Source organism: Hydra vulgaris, chromosome 11 (assembly GCF_038396675.1).
Source record: "Hydra vulgaris chromosome 11, alternate assembly HydraT2T_AEP".
Classification (NCBI taxonomy): domain Eukaryota; kingdom Metazoa; phylum Cnidaria; class Hydrozoa; order Anthoathecata; family Hydridae; genus Hydra; species Hydra vulgaris.
Genome location: NC_088930.1, coordinates 30,819,761 through 30,847,160, shown reverse-complemented (window position 1 = coordinate 30,847,160; position 27,400 = coordinate 30,819,761). Strand labels below are relative to the sequence as shown.

At 26.6% G+C, this 27,400-nt stretch overlaps 1 protein-coding gene across 1 annotated transcript in view; it reads left to right on the top strand.

Annotated features, from left to right (window-relative positions):
- LOC100212949 (unconventional myosin-Ia) overlaps positions 1 to 27,400 on the top strand; it is a 68,075-nt gene that overhangs the window by 33,971 nt on the left and 6,704 nt on the right. Inside the window, exons 15-35 of the mRNA XM_065810746.1 lie at positions 6,339 to 6,483; positions 6,556 to 6,674; positions 6,821 to 6,907; positions 7,000 to 7,068; positions 7,151 to 7,255; positions 7,408 to 7,470; positions 13,038 to 13,091; positions 13,173 to 13,307; positions 13,394 to 13,508; positions 15,302 to 15,357; positions 15,495 to 15,560; positions 21,341 to 21,408; positions 21,512 to 21,583; positions 21,687 to 21,765; positions 22,016 to 22,084; positions 22,210 to 22,302; positions 22,408 to 22,464; positions 24,734 to 24,802; positions 24,882 to 24,956; positions 25,060 to 25,191; positions 25,310 to 25,416. Of these exons, the coding sequence (XP_065666818.1) occupies positions 6,339 to 6,483; positions 6,556 to 6,674; positions 6,821 to 6,907; positions 7,000 to 7,068; positions 7,151 to 7,255; positions 7,408 to 7,470; positions 13,038 to 13,091; positions 13,173 to 13,307; positions 13,394 to 13,508; positions 15,302 to 15,357; positions 15,495 to 15,560; positions 21,341 to 21,408; positions 21,512 to 21,583; positions 21,687 to 21,765; positions 22,016 to 22,084; positions 22,210 to 22,302; positions 22,408 to 22,464; positions 24,734 to 24,802; positions 24,882 to 24,956; positions 25,060 to 25,191; positions 25,310 to 25,416 (1,835 nt within the window). The remainder of the gene's footprint in view (positions 1 to 6,338; positions 6,484 to 6,555; positions 6,675 to 6,820; positions 6,908 to 6,999; positions 7,069 to 7,150; positions 7,256 to 7,407; positions 7,471 to 13,037; positions 13,092 to 13,172; positions 13,308 to 13,393; positions 13,509 to 15,301; positions 15,358 to 15,494; positions 15,561 to 21,340; positions 21,409 to 21,511; positions 21,584 to 21,686; positions 21,766 to 22,015; positions 22,085 to 22,209; positions 22,303 to 22,407; positions 22,465 to 24,733; positions 24,803 to 24,881; positions 24,957 to 25,059; positions 25,192 to 25,309; positions 25,417 to 27,400) is intronic.

The window sequence follows — 27,400 nt, the reverse complement described above, 5'->3', positions numbered from 1 at the left end:
ACTTAGGAATAGTCACAGAAAAAGGATGAGACCTAATTCAATGACGAGTAACATGAGAATGAATTTTAGTAGATGGCACAAGAGACGCTAGCTCTTTAGAGCAGTGCCCATTATAGTATTTGTAGAAAAGAAATAGAGAAGCAACATTACAACGATATGATAATGGTTGGAGGTTGGCTGCAAGAGCAGGTCCAACTATGTTTACAATGCGTTTTTGCACCTTGTCTAAAAGAGAAAGAGCATCATTAGAAGATGCGTCCCAGATATGGGAACAGTTTTCCATAAGTTTTTCCAACAGTTTTCCTTGAGATTTATAGAGATAGAAAATAGAATCTAAAGTAAGAAAGTGTATTATTATTAAAATATTATTCTTCATGTTTAAAAAATCCTTTATGATCATTGTTTTAATCGTTTCAATGGTTGAGAAAGTACACAATAAATCGAACTATCATTGAAAGCCGAACAAACTTCCAATTTTTCGGTCCTAACAAAAAAAGGCGAGAGATTTATCCCCTATTGTAAACTGAAGCAAGCTTGATATTATGCTATTATGTACCTTTTTCGTGCTTTTCACAACAAATTAAAGTTCTAATAAAAACACCAGAACAAAACTAAAGCAACTAAAGTATGCAAACAGAAAATACTAATAAATTTCACCCTGAGACCATTTAAACCAAATAGGTACTTCCAGCATAAATAAACCAAAAACAATCAAATGGCAATATACTCTATTAAAAACCCTTTTAAAATTAGATAAAACACATTAGAGTCTTCAAAAAACTCGTTGTCATAGATACTTCATTCGAATTTTGTTAACCAATCTAAAGTGTAAGAAAATGAACAACCCGCGCAACTTAAAATCATTACTATAAATCAAGTAATATATGATAGTAGAATATATATATATATATATATATATATATATATATATATATATATATATATATATATATATATATATATATATAAGGAACTTTTATGCTATATTACCTTACATTCATTACTCAGCTTTGTTTTAATTTTCACTTATATATATATATATATATATATATATATATATATATATATATATATATATATATATATATATATATATATATATATATATATATATATATATATACTTATATATATTTATTGCCTGCAAAAATGTAAAGATTTAAACATGTAGTGAAGGACAAAAGAAGTTCTCTGAATAATAATAAAAGACGAAAATTGTGCATGTGAAAATTAAAACAAAGCTGAGTAATGAATGTAAGGTAATATAGCATAAAAGTTCCTTGATAATGGTAATAATATGAAAATGAGCGGATTTATAATATATAAAAAATATTGTAATAAGATTAACTAAATACTAAAATAAGACCAGATAAATTTTAGCCAAATAAGTGGTTAAAAAATTATTTTTGGGTGATTTAACAATGATATAAGTCGTGATATAAAAACGATGTACGAAGCGGGAAAAAAGTAAAGTTTTCTCTACGGTCCAAATTAAAAGTAACTTTGAGACCATATCTAAATCGAAATTTCCAAAAAGTAAAGCTATCTGTACTGTCCGAATAAATACAAAACTAAAAAGACTTTCAATTTTTAGAAAAATTTTGATAATTTTAATACTTATATAATTATTATAATACATATATTATACATGATAAAAAAATACAAACATAATAGCAAATTTTTTATTTAAGTTTTTTGCTAAGGAAACAGGACTTTCATAAAATATATAATAAAAGTATATATATATATATATATATATATATATATATATATATATATATATATATATATATATATATATATATATATATATATATATATATATATATATATATATATATATATATATAGTTATTGAATTTTATTTTTAGTTTTATATTTAATTCTTTTAATTTGCTTGCATTACTATGTCAAAATGCATCAGAATACATTTACATAATTAAAAATAATTATATGTAATAATTTACATAATTAAAAATAATTACAAAGTAAAATAAATTTTTAACATACTAATTTTATAATAGCTTTAAATAACACTATTATAAAAAATAAAAAAAATTTATTTGACTGCTGTATAAATAAATAGTGTTTATCATTTGGAGCACCTTGCATCTACAAAGTACAGCAATGTATCTTTTCAACATTCAACAGAATACATTCAAGTAGAAAACATATATTATGCAGTACAGCTAAAAGTTGTCATACCCCTATAAAACTGTCATGAGGAGAATTCTTTTCTAGTTGTTTTCTATGTTTGCAGTAACTGGCTTCAGGCCTGCTGTCCAAAAGGCATAAGAAACACAGATTTTGTATCACTAACTTGTGTTGTAACAACTTCATAGTTTTGCTCCTGTATGCTCTTGCGTGTCTACTTCATTTCATCAGCATGTGCAACAGGATGTGCAACAGGCAATAGAATAATGTCTTACTGGTTTTTTTTATGCTTTTAAATTACTTTTGAATCTATGACAATCTACATCATTTCTAAAGTGATTCTATAAGCTCAGTTCTTATAGCCAATAAAAATCCTGTGCTAGATCAGCCTAATTAACTTAGGTTAACTTTCATGAGTCAAAGACAGATAATGATTTACTTAGACTAGATATATCAACATTTGTCTCTTCAACGGTGAATCTGCAGATGAAGTGAATTTAGGAAACCCATTCCATTAAATACTGGCCCTATTACTTACAGAAATCATATTACTAAATCTTTGTTGTGCAGAGAAACAAGTTTAGCCTTGTGCTTTTAAGTGTAAGATTTGAAATTTTTATCTGAAATTTAAACAGATGCAACTACTACAGTTGAACTAAACAGTTCTTACAGATGCAACTACTAGCCATTCACTTTATTCATTAAAACATTATTATACATTATTACAGGAAAATATTATTAGTTTGAATTCACTAGAGCATTAATGTGAAACATTATTAGTTTGAATTACTCTCAAGAACATTAATGAAAAACATTATTGGTTTGAATTATTCACTAGAACATTAATGAAAAACATTATTAGTTTGAATTATTTACAAGAACATTAATGGAAAACATTATTAGTAGGGGCAAGCAAAAATATCAGAACAACGGGATATCTTAATTTCTGGTCTGGTATTGAAATTAAAAAATCTGAAATTTAGATATCTGTTTTTTTTATAAATTCAGATTTGGATAAAAAATTATTAACTAATTAGATATCTGGATCCAATCCAGTTTTTCATACTTTTTAAAAAACAATGATTTTATAGGTAATGTTGCAGAATAGTATAAGTTAAATAAATAAGTTTATCTTTTAGCATTTTACTAATGTTCATAATTTATAACAGAATTAAATAATTATAAACAGCAAAGATTAATTTCAAAGAAGTTATTTACTTTTTTTGTTTTATTTCTTTTAATTACATTTTTATAATAGGTTTTTTTTTTTGTTAGTTTATCATTAACAGAATCATAGTTTTATATAATTAAGTATTTTTATTATCATTTCCTTTAAAAGTAAATGCAATGTTTATTTATAAATAAATAAAATATCTAAATATTTATCTTTATTATAATTATAGAGTGTAAGATATAAAACTATTGTTTGTGCTAATGTGTTTTTAAAACACATGTAGTTATGAAAATAGCTGTTTGTGTTTCGATTTAATTTGACACGAAAGGCAAGAAATGCTGAATAAATGAAAACTTTTAAAATTTTGGCGCCAAATAAGCTTATGAAGATAAGATGTAAATAAATCTCTTTAGAGATATGTTTTTAAAAATATGTTTTTTACAACTTTAGAATATTCTTTATATATATTTTTGATTTATTTAAAATTAATTAAATTATATTTGAATACTAAATAAAAGTTTAAAAAATATTGAAGTGTTTGAAAAATGTTTTAAGTATTCATTTTATCTTTGTTAAGAGAATCAAACTTTTTAATTTTATTAAAACTCCATCACAGATTTTTTATATGTATGTCTGCTTGAATATTTTATTTTATATATGAGGGACATATAATTTTGACAAAAATATATAAAGTGGACAGCAAACCCTTACCAGTAGTGGTCAGCATATGCAAAACATTATCCTAACAGAACTTGCTAATAAAATTTTTTTGCTGGTGGCAGTGTACTAAGTGAATGGCTATATTTGGAAGTATGTATAATTAATGAGAAATTTGCAATCATTTGCTATCATTAAAGGATGAAAATGGATGAAAATTTCATATATATTAATTATTTGTTAAAATAAAAATAATAGCTCTATGTCATCCTTTTTTATGCATTTTTTTCATTACAATCTGCTATTCTGTATTCGGCCAAATAGTTAGCAATATTATGCCAAATAGTAAAAAAAGTTGCCGAATAGCAAATAGTCACAGAATATTCATGACATATCGATTATGGGATATCTGGATAATTGGATTTCCAGAAAATTGAGAAATTTTAACTTTCCGAAAAAATGGGTATCAAATTTGGTTTTAACACACCAGACTGAATATCTGTTTTTGCTCACTCCTAATTATTAGTTTGAATTATCCACATTAATGGAAAACATTAGTTTGAATTCTCCACATAAATGGAAAGCATTATTAGTTTCAATTATTCACTTACATTAATGGAACAAGTTTCAATTTACAAGTTTCACTTACATTAATGGAACAATTAGTTTCAATTATTCACTTACACAATGGAACATTAATGGAAAAGCAATTAAGAATTATTAGTTAAGAATTATTAGAATAATTTTACAGCTTACGAGGGTTTAAGTTGCAATTAAGGTTAATTAGAATTGTTGTCTGGATCACAAGCTGCAGAAGAGTTTCCCTGCATCATTCAAGTTTACCATAGCTGCAATTTATACTTGGGAGTGTGTGATATGTTATGAAAGAAAAGAGTTGATGATTTTAAGGAGCATTACTTGAATAGCTGTGAGATTGGTGAAATTAACAACATTGATCATGGAGTGGATACGGAAACCATAAGCAATGATATAATTGAACAGGAAGACATAAATTATTATGATCTGCTTTAGAATTCATGAAAACTTGTGAAATTCATCAAGAAATCCATGGTCAGTAACCACGTCTTTCTAAGCAAGGTTGAGCACAAATTTGACTTTGTGGTGGAGCTTCATTTTGATGTAAAAGTTCTATTTGGATGGAATGCTAATTCCAACTATGATCGAACCACTAGTCAATAATTTGTAAAATTTAACTGAATTAAAAGTGTTGAACAAAATAGAAATATTAGACTTTTCTGCTATAATAGTACTACTCAAGGCCATGGAATGGCTCGTTAAATTAGCTGAAGATAATTTAACGAGCCATTCCTGAAGATGCAACTTTAAAAAGTGCTGAATAAATGCTACATTTTATGTTCAATAAACTTTCTGATTTGAACAGCAAATTAAGTTATAAGCTCATAAAAAATTTGAAAATTCATAGATGAGTGAATGAATGAGGACAATATGAAGTGATTATGAAGCCTCAAGAATCTTGCAGTTATTTCATCAAAAGATAACTTTTGCAAGAAATTTAGCCTTCTGTTTTTTTGGAGTCAGTTATATAAATAAAGCAGGTCTTGAATCAGGAAATCTTAATTAGATTGAAAATCTTTTGCCACAAGATGAATTGAATATGCTACTTCAAAAAAAAGAGTTGTGTTTTTGAATTTTTATTATAAAAATTAAAGATGTTTTTATTAAAAGCTATTTACTTTTATTAGTGATATAATAAAATGAGATAATTGTAAAAACACTTTTCATTTTTAAAATTCGAAAAATAATGAAAAACTTTAAAACAGAAACAGCTGTTTTTTGAAAAGTACTGATTTTGAAAAACACTATATACTACCATGGTCACTGAACAAAGATGCTGTCATTACTTGTTTTGTTAACCAAAACTTAATCTTGCATTACTTCTCATTTAGCTTAAGTTGCATCCTTTTACTGTAACTGTTTCTTCATTCTCAAAAAAACCTTATTTGTTAAGTTTTGAACAAAGGTTTCCCTGATCTAAAATTTACATATTTTTGTATGTTTATAAATTTTTATGACTCATAAAATTTACATATTTAGATAATTTAATATTTTTATAAATTTTCTGTCAACCACTTTCTCACTCTTAAACTATCATTATCACATATCACATGATATGATGTACTCTTTTATTGTTTAATAAAATTACATGATATGATGTACTCTGTTGTTGTTTATTTATTATATTGTATAATTGTTATTTAATATAAAGTATGATTATAGTAATGGTTGTAATATTAGAATGTAAAATTCTCTTTTAAATTTAATGTTTTTGTTTATACTTTATACTTAGTTTTGAATACTTTTCATTATCCAGAATGCCATGAAGAAAATTGGCTTTTTTGAGAATGAAATTGATGGGATTTATAGATTGGTAGCAGGTGTTTTGCATCTTGGTAATGTTCAATTTACTGATACTTTCAAAAATGGTGTTGATACCGTTGATATTGAAACCTTTAAAGGTAAGTTTCATAATTGTTGATCAAAATAGCTAGTTAAAAACATTAATTTTCTAATAAGATTCTAACAAATAGATATCGAGTTAGCTGCAAAACTGTTTGGTTGTTCTCTTCAAACACTTACAAATATTCTTATTGCTAGAACTGTTGAATCTGGTTCTGATAAAGTGCTTTCATCACTTAGTAAAGGAAAGGTATGTAAAAAGTTTCAGCAGTTAAAATTATGTAAATAAATGTACTTCATTTTTAAAGTACATGCTCTTAAGTATTATTAAATTAATCTTAAAATTGTTATTTTTTCTATTGTGTTTCATTTTTTGTTTTATTTGTTCATTTTTAGGCTGTTTATGGTCGGGATGCACTCTGTAAAGCTATTTATAATAAACTGTTCAACTGGATTATATTTCGTATTAATGACAAAATCAGAGTAAATACTTTTTCCTTAATTAAAACTTATATTTTACATGAATTTAATGCAGTTTTTTTTAGAATACTTTATAGTTTACTGTTTAATTTAAGGCTCCTAAAGTTTCTTATGGAAAAAAAGTCATTGGTGTTCTTGACATTTATGGTTTTGAAGTTTTTCAGGTAAATAATTAATAATTGCTAAACCAGCAAAGACTATTTTTTTGAAGAAGTAAATTTGAAATGACAAGTGTTTTATCTGCAGGAGAATGCATTTGAGCAATTTATCATTAATTATTGCAATGAAAAACTTCAGCAACTTTTTATTGAACTCACCCTCAAAACTGAACAAGAAGAATACGTTAGAGAGGTTGGTTTTTTAACTTTTTATTGAACTCACCCTAAGGGAGGGTGAGTTCAATAAAAGAGAGGTTTTTTAGACTACTTTTTAGAGAGGTTTTTTAACTTTTGAATAAAGATGATAGTTAAAAATGAAAAGTATAAATAATTTTTTTTGTATAGGGAATTGAATGGATTAACATTGATTATTTTAACAATGCAATCATTTGTGAATTAATTGATGCTGTAAGTTTATATTAATTTTCTCAGCAATTATAAAACATCCAAGAACAGTTTATTGACTTGAATATATCTTAAAATATGTTTAACTTTAATAAAGTTTTATGCATTTGATTTATAGAATTAATGTGTTATGTAAAAGTGCAACAAAGTTGCTTTTAATTATTTAAAAGAAAAATTTACAGTGAATAAATCCAAGCAGAGCTAGTTACTTAGTTTAAATGATAAAAAAATCTGTTTTATATTTTAAATGTACAACTCTCTAATTGCAAAAATGAATAACAGAGTTATGTATGTTTAATCTGTCTAATATAAAAACTGAAGACTAAAATAAAAAGTAGATATTTAAATTTGTAACAAAATAAAAATAAGCTGATCTAAAAAAATATAGTCCTCCTAATTAATCTTTTTATTTTTAATTAAAAAATTAAAGTTAATAAAATAATAACTTTACAGAGATTACTATGGATACTAAAGATAAAAGTGTAAATATTTTTAAAGGATACTAAAGATAAAAATGTAAATATTTTTAATATATCTTTAAAATTAAAAAAATCTTTAAATATGTATTTGTATATTAATTATATATAAGTATATTTGTTTTTAAATAAGGCTATTTAAAGTAGCTATTTAAAAAATATGATTTAATAAAAAAATTTATTTTAAAATTTTTTTTTTTTTTACTTTTTAGAGCATGTTATTTATTTTAGAACAATGTTAAATGTAAATAATGTAGTTTGTATGGATAATAATAATGTAGTTCAGACAATAATATTGTAATTGCGATGATTGGAGACTAGAAGCAAAAAGCCCTAAAGTTTGCAACCCTCCTGAGACAGACAAGTTTATAAATTATTTTTTTTTACTATTAAATAACTAATTTTTTTACTACTAATTCTTTAATAATATTCCATTAAAAATTAATTATTTTTATTATTAAATAGTTAATTTTTTTACTATTAGTTCTTAAATAATGTTTTATTAAAACTAAATTAATATTCATTAGTAAATTTTAAATTTCATACAATAATCTTTCAGCATTAAAAAATTCTGATTCACTTCCAACAAGGTTACAAGCAACCACTATTAAGTCGAAGTCACTAGAAAAAAATAATAGAGCAAGGAAATGGTTAACAGAAAACTTGAAAAATTGTAGGTTGTTTAAGTCAGGAAAACATGAATATGGGAGAGAATTCCAAAGGGTTAAAGTGCATGGAAAAAAACTAGACAAATAAAAGTTTTTATCACATGCTGGTACAGATACAGTAAAAAGATGAAACTTTGCTGAATGATAAGTCAAGTGAGAATGAGTTTTAGTTGATGAAACTATATATAATAGCTCTTTTGTGCAGTGACCATAATAGTATTTGTAGAAAAGAGAAAGAGACGCAACTTTATGACAATGGGAAAGAGCCTCAACATTACCAGATTGAGTCGATCCATCTACGTTTACAATTCATTTTTTGACCTTGTCTAGAAGTGAAAGAGCGTCATTAGAAGAATCAGCCCAAATATGACAACAGTGTTTAATAATTAGGCAAATAAGAGATTTGTAGAGGTAGAAAATGGAATCAGTAGTTAGAAAATGGCGAGCACGATAAAGAGAAGCAACCTTAGCAGATGCTAACTTAGCAATTGATTGTATATATGATTTCCATGAGAGGTCAGTAGTAAACGATAATCCAAGAAGTAGTAAGGAAGAGGACTTGGTGAGAGGATTTTCATTCATTAATATAGGAATGTTGACAGTATTGCGATAGTTGTTTGCAGTAAATAACTGAGTTTTGTTGAAGTTAAAATTTACAAACCACTGCGAGCCCCAATCAGTTACAGAAGTGAGATCAGATTCAAGATCAGCTGCCTGTTCTAAGCGATTGAAAAGAGAAAATTTTCAAGACTAGAGTATAAAGTTAAGTCATCAGCAAAAAGAGTTACTTTGGATCTTAGGCTGTCAAGAAGATCATTAACGTAAACAAAATAAGACCAAGGAAAGAACCTTGAGGTACCCCAGAAGTTACTAGAATTGGAGATGAGTGTTGGCCTTCAAGGATGACTTTAACAAAACGATTAGAAAGAAACGGTTGATCATCTCAAAAACTTTCTCAGATACACCATATGAAGCAAGTTTATGGAGAAGACCAGCATACCAAACTTTGTTGAAAGCTTTAGATATGTTAAGAGCAATAGCCCTAGTCTCACCATCTCCATCTAACGCACGATAAAATCTTTCAGTCATAGCAGTTAGCAAATCAGCTATAGAACGAGAGGATCAAATGCCGTATTGATTGTCTGACAGTAAATTATTTGACTCAAGATAAAATGTGATAAATTTGTTGGTCAAAGAATCAAAGGCCTAGCTAATACCAGAAAGAAAACTGATCAGTCAATAATTGGAGGGGTCAGAATGTTCTCTAGAGTTTTTGAAAATTGAAACAACCACTGCCTTTTACTAGCAGGCAGGAAAACAAGACTCAATCAAACACTTATTAAATAATTTAGAGAGAATTGAGGAGAGTTCTGGAGAACAATTTTGTAAGACTATGACAGGAATGATATGACTTTAGCAACAGAAGCTGAGGTGGTTTGAATGTTTAACAATGGGTTAACCTGTTTAATTGGAATGGAAAGAAGTATATGGCCATAAGATTCAAGAGTCAAATTTTAAGAAAAATTTTTGCAAATAATTCTGTCTTATTCATAGTAGAAGTAATAAAATCAGTCCCATGAATTAAAGATGGAATGTTAGACCTACCATATTTGTTTGCTAAACATTACAATATTTTATGCTAATGCATATTAACTAGTATTGTTATTTAAATAATTATTATATTGTTATTTTTATTTAATAGCTATATTATTAAATATTTTTTCATCAATTATATATTGGCTATATCATTGACTGATAAAGCCATAGATGCAGCAAAGTCTACATTAATTTAAGTCAATTTAAAAAGTCAGTCCATACATCGATTGAGTGTTAATTATTTAGGCTAGGCACTCTTTTGATCAGTGTTTTTTCTAGATTTAAAACTTAAAAAAAAATGTTGCATCACAAAATTGAATACCCCCTCCTTCCCCTTGTTACAAAATTGCTAACCTAACACCAGCCCCCCTCCCCTCCTCCTCCGCCTATTGCATGATATAATTTGTGGACAACCCCTTACGTATAAACATAAATTCTTCTGTGATGGCCTACATCTAGCGGGCCCAAAAACAAGAAAAAAGTTGAAGTGCCCATTTATATCTGAGATCGTTTTACCAACCTATGAGAATATTATGAAATACTATTTATTTGTTAAGCATGAGCTGAAACCAAACTTTCCAACCAAAGACTAGAAACATCAGAAATAGCAGATAAAGTTTCCACAAACATCGAAAAAATTTGGTTGAAATCATTTATTCCAGTGAAATCGCATACAAGAGTTTTAAAACTAATAAAGACTTACCACGACCAATTTAGGAAACTGATTAAGCCATTCAAGATCTGACATGATGTATAAGGAGAAGTACAAAGAAAAGCTTGCTTTGAGACACCATAAAATGCTGAAAACCAAAGAAAAACTTGCATCACCATGAAATGCTTCAGAAAAGTATTAAGTTCAAATATTTTCTGATTTTAATTTACAAAAGTAAATTAAAATGAGAAAATATCCAAGACTAGTAATATGACCATTTCAGTATTTAATGGTGAGAGTTCTGGAAATGACAATGAGAGCAAATTAGGCAAAGTTTCTGAAAGTGAAGCTGATGTTAATAAATCCGCGCATAGCACTGATAAGACTATTTATAAATCCTTTGCATTACAATTACCAATATTACGATAAAGCATGCCAGTATTGGGGAAAGCATGTGACAGATCAGCTGCAGCCATATCATCGGCGAAGACTTTGGAATATTAACAAATAGAGAACATCTAATATCCAATGTTTTGATCAGAATAAGGTGATTGATGACAATGGGAAAGAGGCTCAAGCTTAGCAGATAGTCTAGGTCCAACTACGTTTACAATGTGTTTTTGGACCTTATCTAGAAGAGAAAGAGCATCATTAGAAGAACCAGCCCAAATATGGCAACAGTATTCCATACAGGGGCGAATATGAGATTTGTAGAGGTAAAGAATTGAATCAGGAGAGAGAAAATGGCGAGCATGCTAAAGATGCCTTAACAGATTCTAATTTAGCAATTGATTGTATATATGGTTTCCATGGAAGGTCAGTAGTAAATGAAAATCCAAGAAGATGTAAAGAAGAGGACTCAGTGAGAGGGTTGCCATTCATCAATATAGGAATGTTGACAGTACTACGATAGTTGTTTGCAGTAAGTAACTGAGTTTTGTTGGAAAATTTACAAGCCACTGTGAGCCCTAATCAGTTACAGAAGTGAGATCATATTCAAAAGCTGCCTGTCAAAGCGATCAAAAATAGAAGACTTTTTGTCAAGACAGGAGTATAAAGTTGAGTAATCAGCAAAAAGAATTACTTGAGATGTAGGGTTGTTGGGAAGATCATTAATGTAGGTAAGAAACAAAATTGGACCAAAAATGGAACCTTGAGGTACCCCAGAAGTTACTGGAAATAAAAAAGTTACTGGAAATAAAAAAATAAAGAAAAATAAAGAGATATGTAATGCTGAAAATTTTTTATATGGAACAAAAAAACGTAAAAATGCAAAGAAAAGTAAAAAAACAATGTGAAAAGTGAACTTGTTTGTCAAGGGTTGTAACCACAACTAAAGTAGCCTCTCCAACTGTATTGGCCTTTTCGGCCTTGGGGAGGTGAAATATTAAAAAAAAAAATTTATTGTCAAACACTTACTTCAATGGATCCTAACTATAGTTGGCATGTTGAAAAAAAAAACATTGTACTTTCCATGCATAATGGCATCAAATCAATTAAGAAAAGTTTTTTTTTCTGTGTTCTGGTAGCATAAAAAAGTAGTTAAGGATAAATAAAGAAGTAATTTTGATATAATGATGCAATATAATGTTAATTTATTGTATAAATAATTAATGTTAATTAATAATTCTCTACTGTATTTTGGTAGCATTAAGAAGGAGCTAAAGATGAATAAATCCGTATTTTTGATATAATGATGCAATCTAATTTTGCTGTAAATGATGATAAAATTTTTAAATTAATTTTATATTAATACCTAAAAAAAATATAATCATTGAATATAAATACTCATGTAAAAAACAAAATATTTTTTCATGAATATTTCCATGAACAAAATTGTCAAGTGTTTTGCTATATTTATATATCTTTTTTTTTTTTGCATTATGTCGTGATAATGACACAATTACTGCTGTCTTTAAATGGTTCAGCACGTTTAAAATAGTTTTTAACTTTAATGAATTCCAAGTTAACTTTTATATTTAGGCTTGAGCATTTTGTATAAACATTTTATAATTTGTAAATATTTAAGAGTTTATAATTAAAAACATCGCTATAGAGAAATATCTGACTTATACTATATGATAAACTATATATATGATATATTCTGGTTTAATTTAAATGTATAGGGTTATTACAATATATTTTTTTATTTTTTTTATAATTAGTAATTTTTTTTAGCCAAAAGTTGGTATGTTGGCCTACTTAGATGAGCAATGTCTGTTACCTGGAAATGTAGTTAATTTTTAAATTTTACAAAATATTTGTATATTTAAGCATATTTTTAAAAGTTTTAACCAATGTTCTTTAATTTAGATAACTGACAAAAAATACCTTGAAATTTTGGATAGGATATGTTTATCCCATAATCATTATGATAGTCGTCTGAAGAATCGATCTGATGCAACTATTGGTTTTGAATGCTTTAAATTGCGCCATTATGCGGGAGATGTGTGTTTTATCATAAAACTTTTATTTTTTAATTATCACTTAGTTCCTTAATTAATTTAAATTAAATAATTTTGTTTGAATTTTAGGTGATATATAATGTGAATGGATTTATAGACAAAAATAACGATCTTTTGTTTAAAGATATGTCACAAGCTATGTTTATGTGCTCTCATCCATTCCTAAAAGATATGTTTGATGAAGGTGAATTTAGTTTTGCATTAAAAATGAAAAAAGTAATTTTTTTAAACAATTATTTATTTCTGAACTCTTCCGAATTTCAAATTATTAATTAAACATTTTTTTATAAAAACTGCTGTAAGTAATTGTTATAAGCCAGTGTGTGTGATATCAGCACACTATGACAATCAGTTTGCTTAATTATTGTTCATCCAGCATTAAGAACTAGTTTATATCTGTTATATCTTAATTAACCAACTCTCTTAAGAGCTCAATTTCTTTCTAAAGAAATTTTTCTTGTTTCAAAAATGTTGATATTGTTAAAGCTTTTAAAGAGTTGAGTAATGCTTTCTCTTTGTCTTCTTTGTGTCAAACTAGTCAAGTCACAAGATATAGATGGTTCTTATAGTTGATGTTCTTGAGAGATGGTATTAGTTAAGTTGCATTTTCTTGAAGTTCTTCCAATAGATTTTGAATCAGAGACCAGACAGGGACTGCAAATTCTCACAGTGGCCATGTGACTTACATAAAGTAATCTCAGCAGTCTAATGTCTTAACAAACAAACCATTTTCTACCCCTACCTAATATTTAATTTGCTTTGCCTTATTTAAAAATTTTGAATTTCACAAGCCAGTTATGAATCCATTTTAATTAAGATCTGATTGAAAAGACAGTGTTGGTGCACAGGAAATCATTTGATGTTATTCATTATTTCAATGTCTTCTACATACAGCTTGGTTATGTTTTTTAGGGTTTTAGACAAATAGCATATGAGTAGTATGAACAGAAGTGGTCTAATTACTGACCTTTGGCAAATAGCTGATTATTTTGGTCAAAGAAGACATTTTTGCACAACTTTGTTTTCTATTTTTCAGAAAGACTTTCATTGAATTGTAAGACTAGATATTCTATGCTGGTAACTTAAGCAACAACTTTTTATGCAGCACTGCATCAAATGTCTTGGAAAAATAAATAAAAAACATCAACAGGTTTAAAATGAATTAAAATCTAGCATTTTGAGTAGTTTTGTTGTACCTGATTTATTTTTAACAAAACCATGCTGTTGCTTGATTATTAGTTTGAATTACAAAATACAAAAAAAATTTCAGTTTGCTTCTGACTACTGTTTGTATATGACTATTTATTCTGACTATGAAATGAGTGATACCATTACATGCAAATGAAGTGAGTGATATGATTACATGCAATTGAAGTGAGTGATACTATTACATGCAATTGAAGTTAGTGATATGGTTAGTATGTTTCTGCTACTATTTTGTTCTTTAAAGCAAACATGTTTCTTCAATCATTAAGTGAAATTAAACCAAGAACTCTTAGCCTTGATTGATTGTAAAATTTATGTGAGCAAAAGTTTTACAGCTCATTTTTGAATTCTTCTAAGATTTTCAATAAGATTATTGCAATAACTTTCTTGTCATATGCAAAAAGACCATTTCAAAGTTGTGTCTTTTTTTAAATGAAATCCTATATATTAGATTTTTAATGATTGCAATAAGTTTCATGTCATCTAAAAAAGCAGAAAATTAAATTTTTTTAATTTTCATTTCTTATAACTTTAAAGCTGTTTGAAACTCACACAATTATTTATGATTTTTTTAAAAAGCTTTTTCTTTCTGTTATATTTTTATATTTATTCTATATATTTTTCGAAAAATAGAAAATATTTAGCATTTATAATATTACGCATCTTTGAAAAGTTAATTCGGTCAAAATATTCTTCTCAATAGGAGCAAATTTTAAGTAGCTTGACTACCCCCTTTACCATTGTAACAAATTGTGCTTTTTAAAACTTTAGGTAATCCTGGTAATAATAACAAAAAGCGTCCTCCTACTGTTGGCTCACAAATGAAGGTATGTTTCTTTACACTTTTTTGTTTTCTTTGGGATATACCTTGTTTACCCATGTTCAAATTTATTTATTTTATTTTCTTCAATTTTTTTCTCTTATTATTAATTCTTTTTGATACTATTTTGTCTTTTTATTTCAGTCATCTGTTTCCGAACTTATGAGAGATTTAATGAGCAAGAGACCTCACTATATAAGATGTATAAAGGTAATTATATATGTTTGTGTTTGTGTGTGTGTGTTTGTGTGAATGTGTATATATATATATATATGTATGTATAAGACTGTTATTATTATATGGGGGAAACCTGTGTACCTAGGGCCTTGATTTTTTCATTGGACAAAAACCAAAGTGGCAAGCTTATTAAAAAATAAGCTTGTCACTTTGGTTTTAAATTAAAATTTCCAAGAAAGATAAACAACCAATCCATGTAAATAACATCTCATTTAAAAGAAAAAATTGATTAAATCAAAATAGTTTTGATAATTAACATAATTTTTCTTAATTCATTGCAAAAGCTATTTAAATAAAGTCTTGAAATTGTTGTGCTTTGAGACACATCCTTAGGTAAATGGATTCTGGATGACCCTAGGTACAAAACTGGATGGCCTAGTAAATATGACATTTACTGATTACACAGGTTGTTTAATATTGCATATTTATTTAATATTGAATCTAGTAACCAAGAGTGCAAACAAAATTAGTTAGATTAAAGAAAAGTGAATAAGCGTTTTACTCAGAATTGTAAACATATAAGCGTCAAAAAATTTTACTTAGAGCATAAAATTGTTTTTTAATTACAATTTGTCACAGACTTATACTTGGATGAAAAATAAAAAATTTATATTAACAATCATCTGCCTGAGTAACATAACTTTGAAGTAAATATTGTTTAAAGAAAGCTGGGTGGCCTCTATATTTTATTATTGTTATGTTGTGTGCGTTTAAAATAGATTTCATTTTTGAAATACAACTGTAACTTATTTCTATCGTGTTTCTGTTGAAAATTTTATGAAGTTAGTGGTTTATTGGGAAGTATTTATTGATTAAGGTTAAAAAGCTTTTTCCTAAATTAGTGTTAACATTTTTGCTGAAAGTATGGTTAAACCAAATGATGTTGCGTTAACGGTTCTTGGTATGAGGAAATTTAAATTAGGGAGGTATGAAAGTTTGTAGTTATAACCGGACCTTAACAGTGCATCATTGTACATAGGAGAAGATTTTTAAAAAATTTCTTCACTTGACAAATTAACAGCAGACAATCTTAACTCAATTGAATGCGGAAGGTAAAATATTGGACAGGTGGTTTTAATCATTGTGAATATAGTTTAAAGAATTTCTGGGTTTAGAATATGGTTGAAAAGTATGGTCATTAAGATTTAATGTGACGTCAAGGTAATTTATAACTTTCATAATGCACTGTATTGATATAGTTTCTTTTAAATATATCAACAAAATGTTTTTTGATTTTTTCCATTTAAGGACCACTCATCTTTTTAAAAATTGCTAAACTGTCATCACAGTATAATCTGAAATCATTTTTATTATAAAACTGTGCAATTTGAAACCAAAGGTAAACTCTTCAGTTGCATATTTCAGCACCATCAAATGCTCCCATTGAAACATTAAATATACTGCTTGATTATTTAATCCAAACTTGATCATCATTACAAAATAATGACTTCCTTGCATGGTAGATCAATGATTTATGGTTAGATCAATAGTTATATGCACAGCAAATTTAATTTAGCTTCTCAGCAAAATTAATAGTGCTGTTTAGAAGTTTTTCAGTTATCAATGGGTAAAAATCAACAATATCAAAAATAAGAAATTTATAAAGACATTTACACTGACAGAATTGAACCAATTTGTGGTATCTTGATTTTTTTTCCACTGATTGAGATGAAGTAAGTTTACAGGTTCAGAGTTTATATTGGAAAGTATAACTTTAATTCTGCCAATTTTATTTTTTGGCAGGGTTAAATAAGCAAACAGTTTGGTTTTTTGTAAACTTTTCTTTATGATCTTATAATTTTAAAAAACATTTTGAAGATGTGTTAATTTCAAGTTTAATAAAAACGTTGTGATACTGTAATGTTTGTTTACCTTCTTTCTTTATTTGATTTTTGGTTTTTGTATTTGATATGTTGAGGTGATAGCATTTGTTGGTAATTGGGTGTCATTTTTACATATAAAATTTTACAAAATTTTTTACAATATTATATCGGAAAAAGTATAAGTAAGATTACTATTGCGTATGGTAGGTATGTAATCTTTTAACTGAAAATTATTGTATACTTTACGAAATTTAATGTTTCTTATTAGATCTATCAGATCATTTTCAAATGCTAACATATTGAAAATTTGTTTGGGATAATGTGATGTTTATATGTCATAATTATTATAAAAAATATTGTTCTTACTTTTTTGATCTTTATTAATAAAGAAGTAAACTTTTCATTTCATTCTTTTAATTAATTCAACACAACCAACACATAAGGCACAATCAACTCATTATAAACAAAGTCAAAATTTCACTGCAACTGCTTTAATAAAAATACCTGCCCTTTTTCAAACCAATGCTTAACAAAAAAAATTGTATACCAAGTTAGGGATCGTCCATAAAGTACGTACACTCAAAGAGGAAGAGGGGGTTTGCAAATGTTGTATATGAGATGGGGGGGGGGCAATAGGTCAATTATAAAAGTAATGAGACACTAAATTTTAAAAAATATCATGAAATGTTGGGTTGGTAGGTTAAAAATGTAGGTACTTTTAGGGAGGTAGAGGGTACTCAAAAAAGCGTATGGCAAAAGGTGATTGGGTGGGTTGGTAGTCAAAAAAAAGCATACATACTTTATGGACGACCCCTTAATATAAGTTCCCATGATCCTACTCACACTCCTGTCAATAAATTCTACATCAGTATAAGTAAAACACTGTTCGAGATGAGATCCCTACCATATAAAATCCTCTAATATTCTTAAGTACAAAAATGACACTGAACTATCAAAAGAATTTTGGAATATAAAAGATGCAAATTTAAAACCAGTTGTTAAATAGAAAAGAATTAAACAGTGCTATTAGTGGTGTACTAATAGCACTTTTGTGGCCAATATCAATACCGATGCAATGAATGGGAAAAGGTTGATGCCGATACCGATGAATTAACTAATTGTTAAAATTTTGAAAATATAAAACCATACAACTTTAAAATGTGTGAATTTTTTCATAGAATCGGTACTGGTAAACAAATACTTGGACCTAAATCAGAGCAAAACCATTATTTTAAAAGATATTAGAAAAATTCATTTAAAAAGTAAACATTTTTTAGTTTTTTTTTACTATAAAAAGAAAACTTGCAAAAAAGAAATACTATTTTAGAGGAATACTATATATTTCAATTTTAAAAGGAAAATGGTACTGAGACAAGCAGTGTACTTAGAATTCTTAATTAATTTATAAGTAACTTAGATATCTAAACAACAATCATTTAGAAATATAGGCTATACTTAAACACATAGATAACAATGCTTAAATAAGTATAACAATAAAACAACACAAAATAAAATTATTATAAAATTCAACACTATGGTAAAAAAAGTAAAAGTACATTCAGCTGTTAAATTAAAGCTTCTAAACATCATTTTAAGAACAAACAAATTTGCCTGTAAACAAAGTCAATTTCTCAAAAAAAATTCTAAGCAATCCATAAAGTTTAGTTAAATCCATAAAGATCGTAGAATTAGATCATAATAAGTTAGGATCTTCTTTTTATTATTATTTTAATTCACCTCCTTATAACTATGAAGGCAACTACAGTCGTGGAGGCTACTTTAGTTGTGGTTACAACCCTCTCTCAACTCTATAACTCCAAAATACAAACATTGGCAAACAAGGCCGCTGCGAAAAGAAACAAGTTGAGCTCGGTTTTACCAGGGACATGGTAAAAATTAAACTCAGAACTTCTTGCTAATGAGATAAGCGCTCTACCACTACACTACTACCACATTACCTCGCTTATGAGGCTAGCGCTCTACCACTACACCACTACTGATCTTGAACCAGAAAAATAAGTAAATAAAACTGGGTTGACTTTAAATAAAAATCTTGATCTATTGAAAAATACTTTTATATTGTGAGAGCCAACACTATGGAAAAAACTCTATACAAGATGTCAGACATTTGGAATATGCAGCATGCACTTGGTCACCATCTACAAAAAAGGACCAAAAATACTAGAAAAATTTCAGCGCCAATCCACCAAGATTAGACACACAATTAGACAACATAGCTATGAGGAAAACCTAATCAAACTTACTTAACTAATCTAACTGTGGAAACAGTCAATACATTCAAATAATTGCTAATACATATATATATATATATATATATATATATAAACAGGCAATTCCACAGTGGAAAATGAAAAAGTATTCAAATTATATTCTCTTTTTCGTCAACTTTTAGCAAATGAATATTGTAGACACATAAGAGTTTATTTAAAATATACCTTTAGTACTAAAATTAATTTATTTAAGTCATTTTTATGCTTCCAAAAGTTATGGTTTTTCTCATTGTCACATGATAAAAAAAAGTATCATTGTAAAATGTTATTTTAACCTTGAATTTATTTAAATGTCACATCTTCACATTTTAAGTTTTGAATAACGATGTTTAGTTAAAGCATTTTCATTTTAAATTTGTGTAACGTAAGTTACATACATTTACTAAAGTTATGGTGCTTTTTTTTTAACAAAATGAATTATGTCATTAAGTAATTTTTATTTCGTTGTGTTGGTTTGACAAGGTTCTAACCAGGGATTATCTTTTTCCGGATTTAAAATCTTTTAATGCTGTGAAATAGAGAAATGATACCAAGCTTTCTAAGGAGATTTGGAGTTTAAAAGAAAAAAACAATAAAGTGGAAAATTATAAAATGTAAATCTATTAAAGCAACATCCAAAATTTGTATCCTCTGCCTTCATGAGAAATTTATAATTTTATATCATAAAGAAAATAACCTGTTCAATAAAAAAGAATAAATATTGTTTAAGTGTAGACATTCCAACAAATTTCTACTGTCCTCTTTTGATACCGGAGACTAAATAGTTACATCTTTTATTACGTTAGAAGACATCCTGCCATAATTTTAAATTCATTTGTAAAAGAGTTTGTTTTTAAACGGGTTTTTTTTATGTAGTTAATAGCTGATGATTGCTGTGTATGGCATGAAACTTTAAGTACTATTAATAATGTTGTTTTTTATTTTAATAGTGAGCACTGTTTTACGTTCAAGTGTTTTTGTATTATTTTAATATAATTTAGTACATAAATAACCAATTTCTCTCTCTCTCTATCTATCTCTCTCTTTCTCTCTCTCTCTCTCTCTCTCTCTCTCTCTCTCTCTCTTTTTCTCTCTCTCTATATATATGCAAGGGTTGGTTGCAGCATATTTTGGTGTTTGAGAAACTTCCAGACATGGAGTAAACTTCAAACATTTATATATTACTCTTATTTCAAATAAGGATGCTCAGCAAAAAATTGCAATGACTAAATGCTGAGAACAAAAAGCCCTAAAATTTGTTCATGCTAACCTTCCCCCTTCCCTCACTGTCCCAAATTTGAAAGCAGCAAGTTGATAAAATATTTTTTTTACTATTCCTAACTAAACTTTTTTACTATTCCTAACTTATTTTCATCAATAAATTTTGAATTTTGTACAATAATTTTTTGGTGTTTAAAAATTATGACCATATAAAGTTTGAATCCTCCTCAATTTGAGGGGTCTCCAATCATTGCAATTTTTTGCAAAGCATCCTTGTTTGACATAAGTATTAACATATAAATGGAGTTTGCTCCATATCAAACACCAAAATACACTGCATACATCCCTGGCTATATATAATATGCTATATATATAATACAGAATATTAATAACTTTTTTTTAACTAATAAAATTCTATTTTAAAGTTATTATTTTCTAGCCCAATGAAATGAAGGCACCTGGTCAATTTTCTGATGATATAGTACTTCACCAGATAAGATACTTGGGGTGGTTGTTAACACAAATTAAAATATAGATTTCTAAAATTTTTTTCTTTTTAATAATATTATTTTTACCTATTTTTTTTCTTTTTTACATTTTTTTTTTCCAGATTATTAGAAAACATTAGAGTCAGACGTGCAGGATATTGCTACAGGCAATTGTACCCTGATGTCATGCAAAGGTTTACATTTGTTTTATTTTAAAGGTTTACATTAAAATATTAAAATTTTATAATCATTTTAATTTTTCTTTTATTTGTTTTTTACTGATTTTTGATATTCAAGATACAAGATGCTGTGCTCTGACACATGGCCAGTATACCATGCTGGTACAGCTAAAGAAGGAGTTTTAACAATTATGAAAGTAAATTTTTTTTTTTTTTTTTTTTTTTTATTTATGCATAAAAGTTTAATTTTATCATAATATTTTAGCTATACAAACTTTGTGGTGTTATTTTGTCAATATTTTTAGAATTATTTTTTTTATTTTTGTTGCTGTTCTTTTTTTCTTTACTTTTTTTGACAATAAATTTAGAAGCCTAATGTTTTTTATTTTTCAATAAATATCTTGTGAAGTCAAATGTTTTTTTTGTTTTTTTTTTCAATAATTATAGAAACTTCGTGTTGATTCTCCTGAAGTTGAATATGGAAAAACAAAATTGTTTATTCGAGATCCAAGAACAGTAAGTATATTAAACACTGAATTTTTTTTTTTTTTTACCTAAAATATTTTCATTTAATATTACTTTTTCATTCGTTTCTTTTTTAAATATAAATGTTATTATTTTTAAGTATGTTATAATTTTAGGTTTTTTTTCTTGAAGATAAAAGACGCGAAAGAGTTTTGGATTTAGTTATTTTAATGCAAAAGATTGTAAGAGGGTGGTTAGCAAAAATCAAGGTAACTTTAAAACTTTTTAAAAATTTTTAAAACTTTAAGAAAACCTTTATGTTATAATAATACTTTAAAATTAAAAATTTTTTATTTTTGTAAAAAAATTTTTAGTTTCAGCGAATGAGGATTAGTCAAATAAAAATAGCAAGTCATGTGAGAAAATATCAGGTATTTTATTTATTATTATTTTTGGTTAGAACATTTTTATTAAGTCTTATTTTGTTTTGAAAGATAAACAAAGGTAAAGAAATCTTGCTTTTTAGCCACATGATTAGATAGATAAATTGACTCATTAGTTGGAAAAGTACTTTTTAATTTTTTGACCTTTCTAAGTATGTATCATGTAATTCGGAAACATTCTAAATCATAGAAAACCCTTACAAAACCAATTATTTTTCTTCTTTTTTTCTTTTGTTTTTTTAATTTTGATTTTAAGTTTAGTATTCTTAATCTATTTATTGCAATTATGTTAGTTTTTTAAATATATGAGATCAAGGGAAAAAAAAACCCTTCACACTCATTAATAGCAAACAAAAATATTTTAGAAAAAAAGGTATAGCAGATATAAGTATTATGTAAAAATTAAGTTTTTTTTATGTAAACATTTTTTTTTTACATTTTCTAATAAAATGCTTGTATAATAGATTTTTATTGATTATTACATAACGGAGATTTAAAAATGGATAATTGCATAATGGCAGTTCAAATGTTTATTGTTTCATAACAGAATATACTTTTAGCTTCTTTTACTTCTTCTTCAGAATCTTGAAAGTAATTTTTTTTAAAGGAGTTTTTAAGTATATAAGGCTTATTTTTAAGACTCCTCAAAAAGTTAGTTGGTATATTATTCTTACCAAAAAGTAATATTTTATTAAGCATCAATATATTATTCTTACTAAAATGTAATATTTTGGTAAGAATAATATACAATCAATAATGAATCAATATATAAATATTCATAAATGATTTTGTATTCAAAAATAAGCTTTCTTTTAATCACCTAAAAATACATTGTGTCTAAAAGTTCATTCACTTGGTTACCTCAAAATATGTATGTTAGTATGTCATAATAAATAAAGTAGACAAAATGATATTATTGTAATTAGAGTTAAACTAGGTTAAGAATAAACAAATAAAAAAGTAAAAAATTTAGCAGTTTTGTTTCTTTTGCATTTATTAAATTTAGAAAATTTTCTGCTCTTTCTAAAGGTATGAAAATTATTTTTTTGAATTTAAGTTTTTGCCTTAGTAAACATAAAATTGCTTACCCTAGTAAAGAAAAATAGTTTTTTAAGCAAAACAATTTTAAACTCAAAAGTAAAATTAAATTTTTTGACAATCTAGATATTTTTTTTAAGTTGAGTTAGGTAGTTTATGAGCAAAAAACATGAAGTTTTTATCAGGGAAGAAATGTTTTTCAGTGGGTAAATAGTAGTTAATTACTTACACTTATACATTAGGATCACCTCTTAATTTAATCTTAACAATTTGTTTAATGGCTAACTAAAGTGCTCAAACCAGTAATTAAATCTAATGGTTTAAAGTTTTAAAATTTAAAATTGATTATTTTAATCATTTAACCATTAATTTAAGTCATTGAAATGTCATTAAATTTGCATTGGCAATAAAATCAAGTTGATATGTTTACCAGCTTTTCCCTCTCTAACAATTCTAAAATGCTATAGTTATTATATGTACATATTATATACCCTTTTTCTTACGCAAACTTAGCTTAATTGTAAAATCTTGAAAAACTTTAAACCTTAAAATAAATTTTATCATTTTCATAATTTTAAACTTACATTAGTTAGACATTAGTTAGCCACTTTTTGAAAGACATTTTCTTGCCATTAAATTGGCTATAATGACTGTCGTGAGTTCTGTGTCAAAAACACACGAACGAGTAATGGCAGCTGTAAGTTTGTTATTAAAATATTATAGGCTAATTATATACATATTTTGTTTTTTTTAGTCAAGAAAAGATCAATAAATCTTTGAAAAACTCAAAATTTTTCTTTAAAAGTCCTGGAAATATCCTGGAATTTCGAATTAGCTATTGGCTGGCCACCCTGTCTAAATTAAACATTTAAGTATAAATGAAAATTTTTCGTACGTATGAAAACTTTGCAATTACTGAAAGCAAACTTAACAAAAACCTAATCAAATATTTTAATAAAACTGTTTATTAGTTTAATTACATTAAATTATATATTAGTTTGATAAAACTATTTACTAGTTTAATTATATTAAAGTATATATCAGTTTGATTAAACTATTTATTAGTTTAATTATATAAAAGTATATATCAGTTTGATAAAAGTTTCAGTTAAATCTGTATTGTAACTGACTATTTTAATTTTTTTTTAAACTCTTTTTTCAACATATGTGTCATTCTTCTAATCTTAACATATTTTTTTATACTTTTTTTAACCATTAGGCACGACAGCAATTTTTAAAAATAAGATCTGCAACTATTCGATTACAGGCTCTTGTAAGGGGACACCATGTATGTATTGTTAGGTTATGTTAATACTTCATTTGCATCAATTTCATATTTATGCTAAAACCTTTTAAATATCTTGTAGGATAGAATTGTTTACCAAAAAAAACTTCGCAAATATGCTGCACCTAAAATTATTCACTTTATAAAACAATGTTTGGTATGTAGCTTTTTTATTATTATTATTTCTTAAACTTTTAAAAAATTATTTTTACAAATTGTGTTTAAACATGAAAAACTTATAAATATAAATACAATTTAAGGCGGTTCGTTTTATTTTGGTTTTAAAAAATAATCTTCCTTCACTTTCACCATTGGATGAGAAGTGGCCAAAGTTATTTGTACTTTTTAATGTGGCTTCAGATCATCTAAAAATACTTCATCATCATTGGAGGGTAAGTTATGAAAATTTTTAAGGATTTTTTAATTTATTATTTAAACGCTTGCTTTTTAATATTTTTTTTTTCTTTTTTTTTTCTGTGTGTCAAAATAAACTTTAGTTATTTGTTTTAGTGTCGAAAATATAGAGATAACATTTCAAATGAAAAGAAAAAAATTTTCAGTGAAAAGCTAAAAGCTAGTGAACTATTCAAAGAACATAAAAGTAGTTATCCAGCAAGGTTTGTTGTTTTTTTGTGTGTATGTTTGTATGTAGACTATTATTACTTATTAGCAGCTTGCTAGTAATGGCTTTTAAATATAAACAAAAATAAAATTTGTTTCACTGACACCATCACAAAGAACATGAAGGTATTTTTGAATTAAAAATTGTTGATAGGTACTGGTCTTTGCGGTGTTTAGTGCAAATAGGCTTCTGCTCAGTATTATTGATTATGGGAGAAGGTATGGTTTGAATTTAGAAGCACCTGAGATTAGTTCTACTGATTTTACATTTAAAACTAAGTTTCATTACATTTACCTCAGACCATAGTGTGATGCCATCAACAACAGATTAAGTTGGCAGGAGCTTAATCATAGATTGTATCTATTATAGACATTATGTCAGAAATAAAGAGAAAAACAGGATTGGGCCAAAAACACTGAAGTACACCATCTTCAATACATTCTACAAATATTCTCACTAGTCAGTTGTCAGATTATTTGTTTTAATTTTTTGGCAACAATAAGTAAGCTGCAATCCAGAAAGTGATTAACTTTAGCAGTAATTTGTCATGACTGACAAGATCAAAAGCTTTTGCAAAATCAAAGAATATTGCAAAGATTGATTTGTTTTTATCTTTAGCATGACTCTAGTCATATATAATTTGAATAGTAGCATCTATTATGCTACGTTCTGGAACATATGTGCGCGGTGTGATGGACAAAAAAATTGGCAATAATGCGTTCAAAAAATTTGTAAAGCGGATGTAATGGCAATTGGACAGTAGTCATTAGATAGCATGTTAGATGTCTTAGAAATTGGTGTTAAGTTCTCTGATTTCAGTTGGTCAGGTAGGTAACTGTTTTCTGTGAGGTATTTAAGTAGGATACAGAGTGATGGGGCAATTTCAAAGTGAGCAGGTTTGAGTAAAAGCAGAGAAAGATCATCTTGTCTTGACAATCTTATCTTTAGTTGCTGAGTTATTTGAGAATGTTATAAAGAGTAAAAATTGGGTTATTAGGCAGATTTGCTTCTCAGTTGATGAAGAATGAGAGGCTCTTTATAAGGTTTTGACTAAACTGTGTTATCCAAGACTTGGGGTTAACATACGTTATTGTTTTCAGAGGTTGGCAGATGTCTTGAGCGGAGAATATAGAATAATAAACTAGGAAGGGTATTACACAGGTAGCATTTAGGAGCATTACTTAAGTTGATGTCAAAAATAGATGATTTTTGAATAGGATGTGCATTAAAGTGAATGAGTTGGCAAGAACGTATTTAATACTATTATGCTATTACTTTTAGTAATTGTTATTACTCAATGATTCTTAAATACTTGAAAAAGTAAAAAGACAAAGAATTTAAACTTATAAACTAGTTTAAACAGTTATAAAAAAAACTATTTAATACCACGTTTATGCTGACAATAAAATACGTTTTATTTTTAAAGCATATTAACTTGTTATGATAAAATGCTATATAAAACAACAATAAAATATTACTGGGAATTATTATTTTTATTGCTTTTTTGATATAAATTATTATTATAGTATAAAACATAAAAGCTTGTGTTAATATAAAATTATTAATAAATATTATTGTCATAAAACTTATTAATTGTGTAAAAACATGATCATCTTTAGGATAAAATTATTAAATATCACATTCTTTCTAATTTGTTGCTTCTTGATTTAGCATTCTATTTAAAATTTAAGTATATAGTTATTAATTTAAGTATAATTAGTTTTTTAATATAAGTGTTTTTAAGTTGATGTTTTCATTCAATTTTTCCTTTCAAATTATTTTGCAAGTGAGAGAAAAAAATTTGGCTTAATAAGTTATTATATTTACATTTTTATAATTATATTTCCACAAGTTTAAGTATATGCTTAATTTTTTTTTTTTTTTTTTTGAAAAAAAAACTATTTTAAACAGAAGTAGTTTAATTTTTTATAGTTTAATTTTATTGCTCGTTTAATGTTTGCACATTGTTGAACAATGTG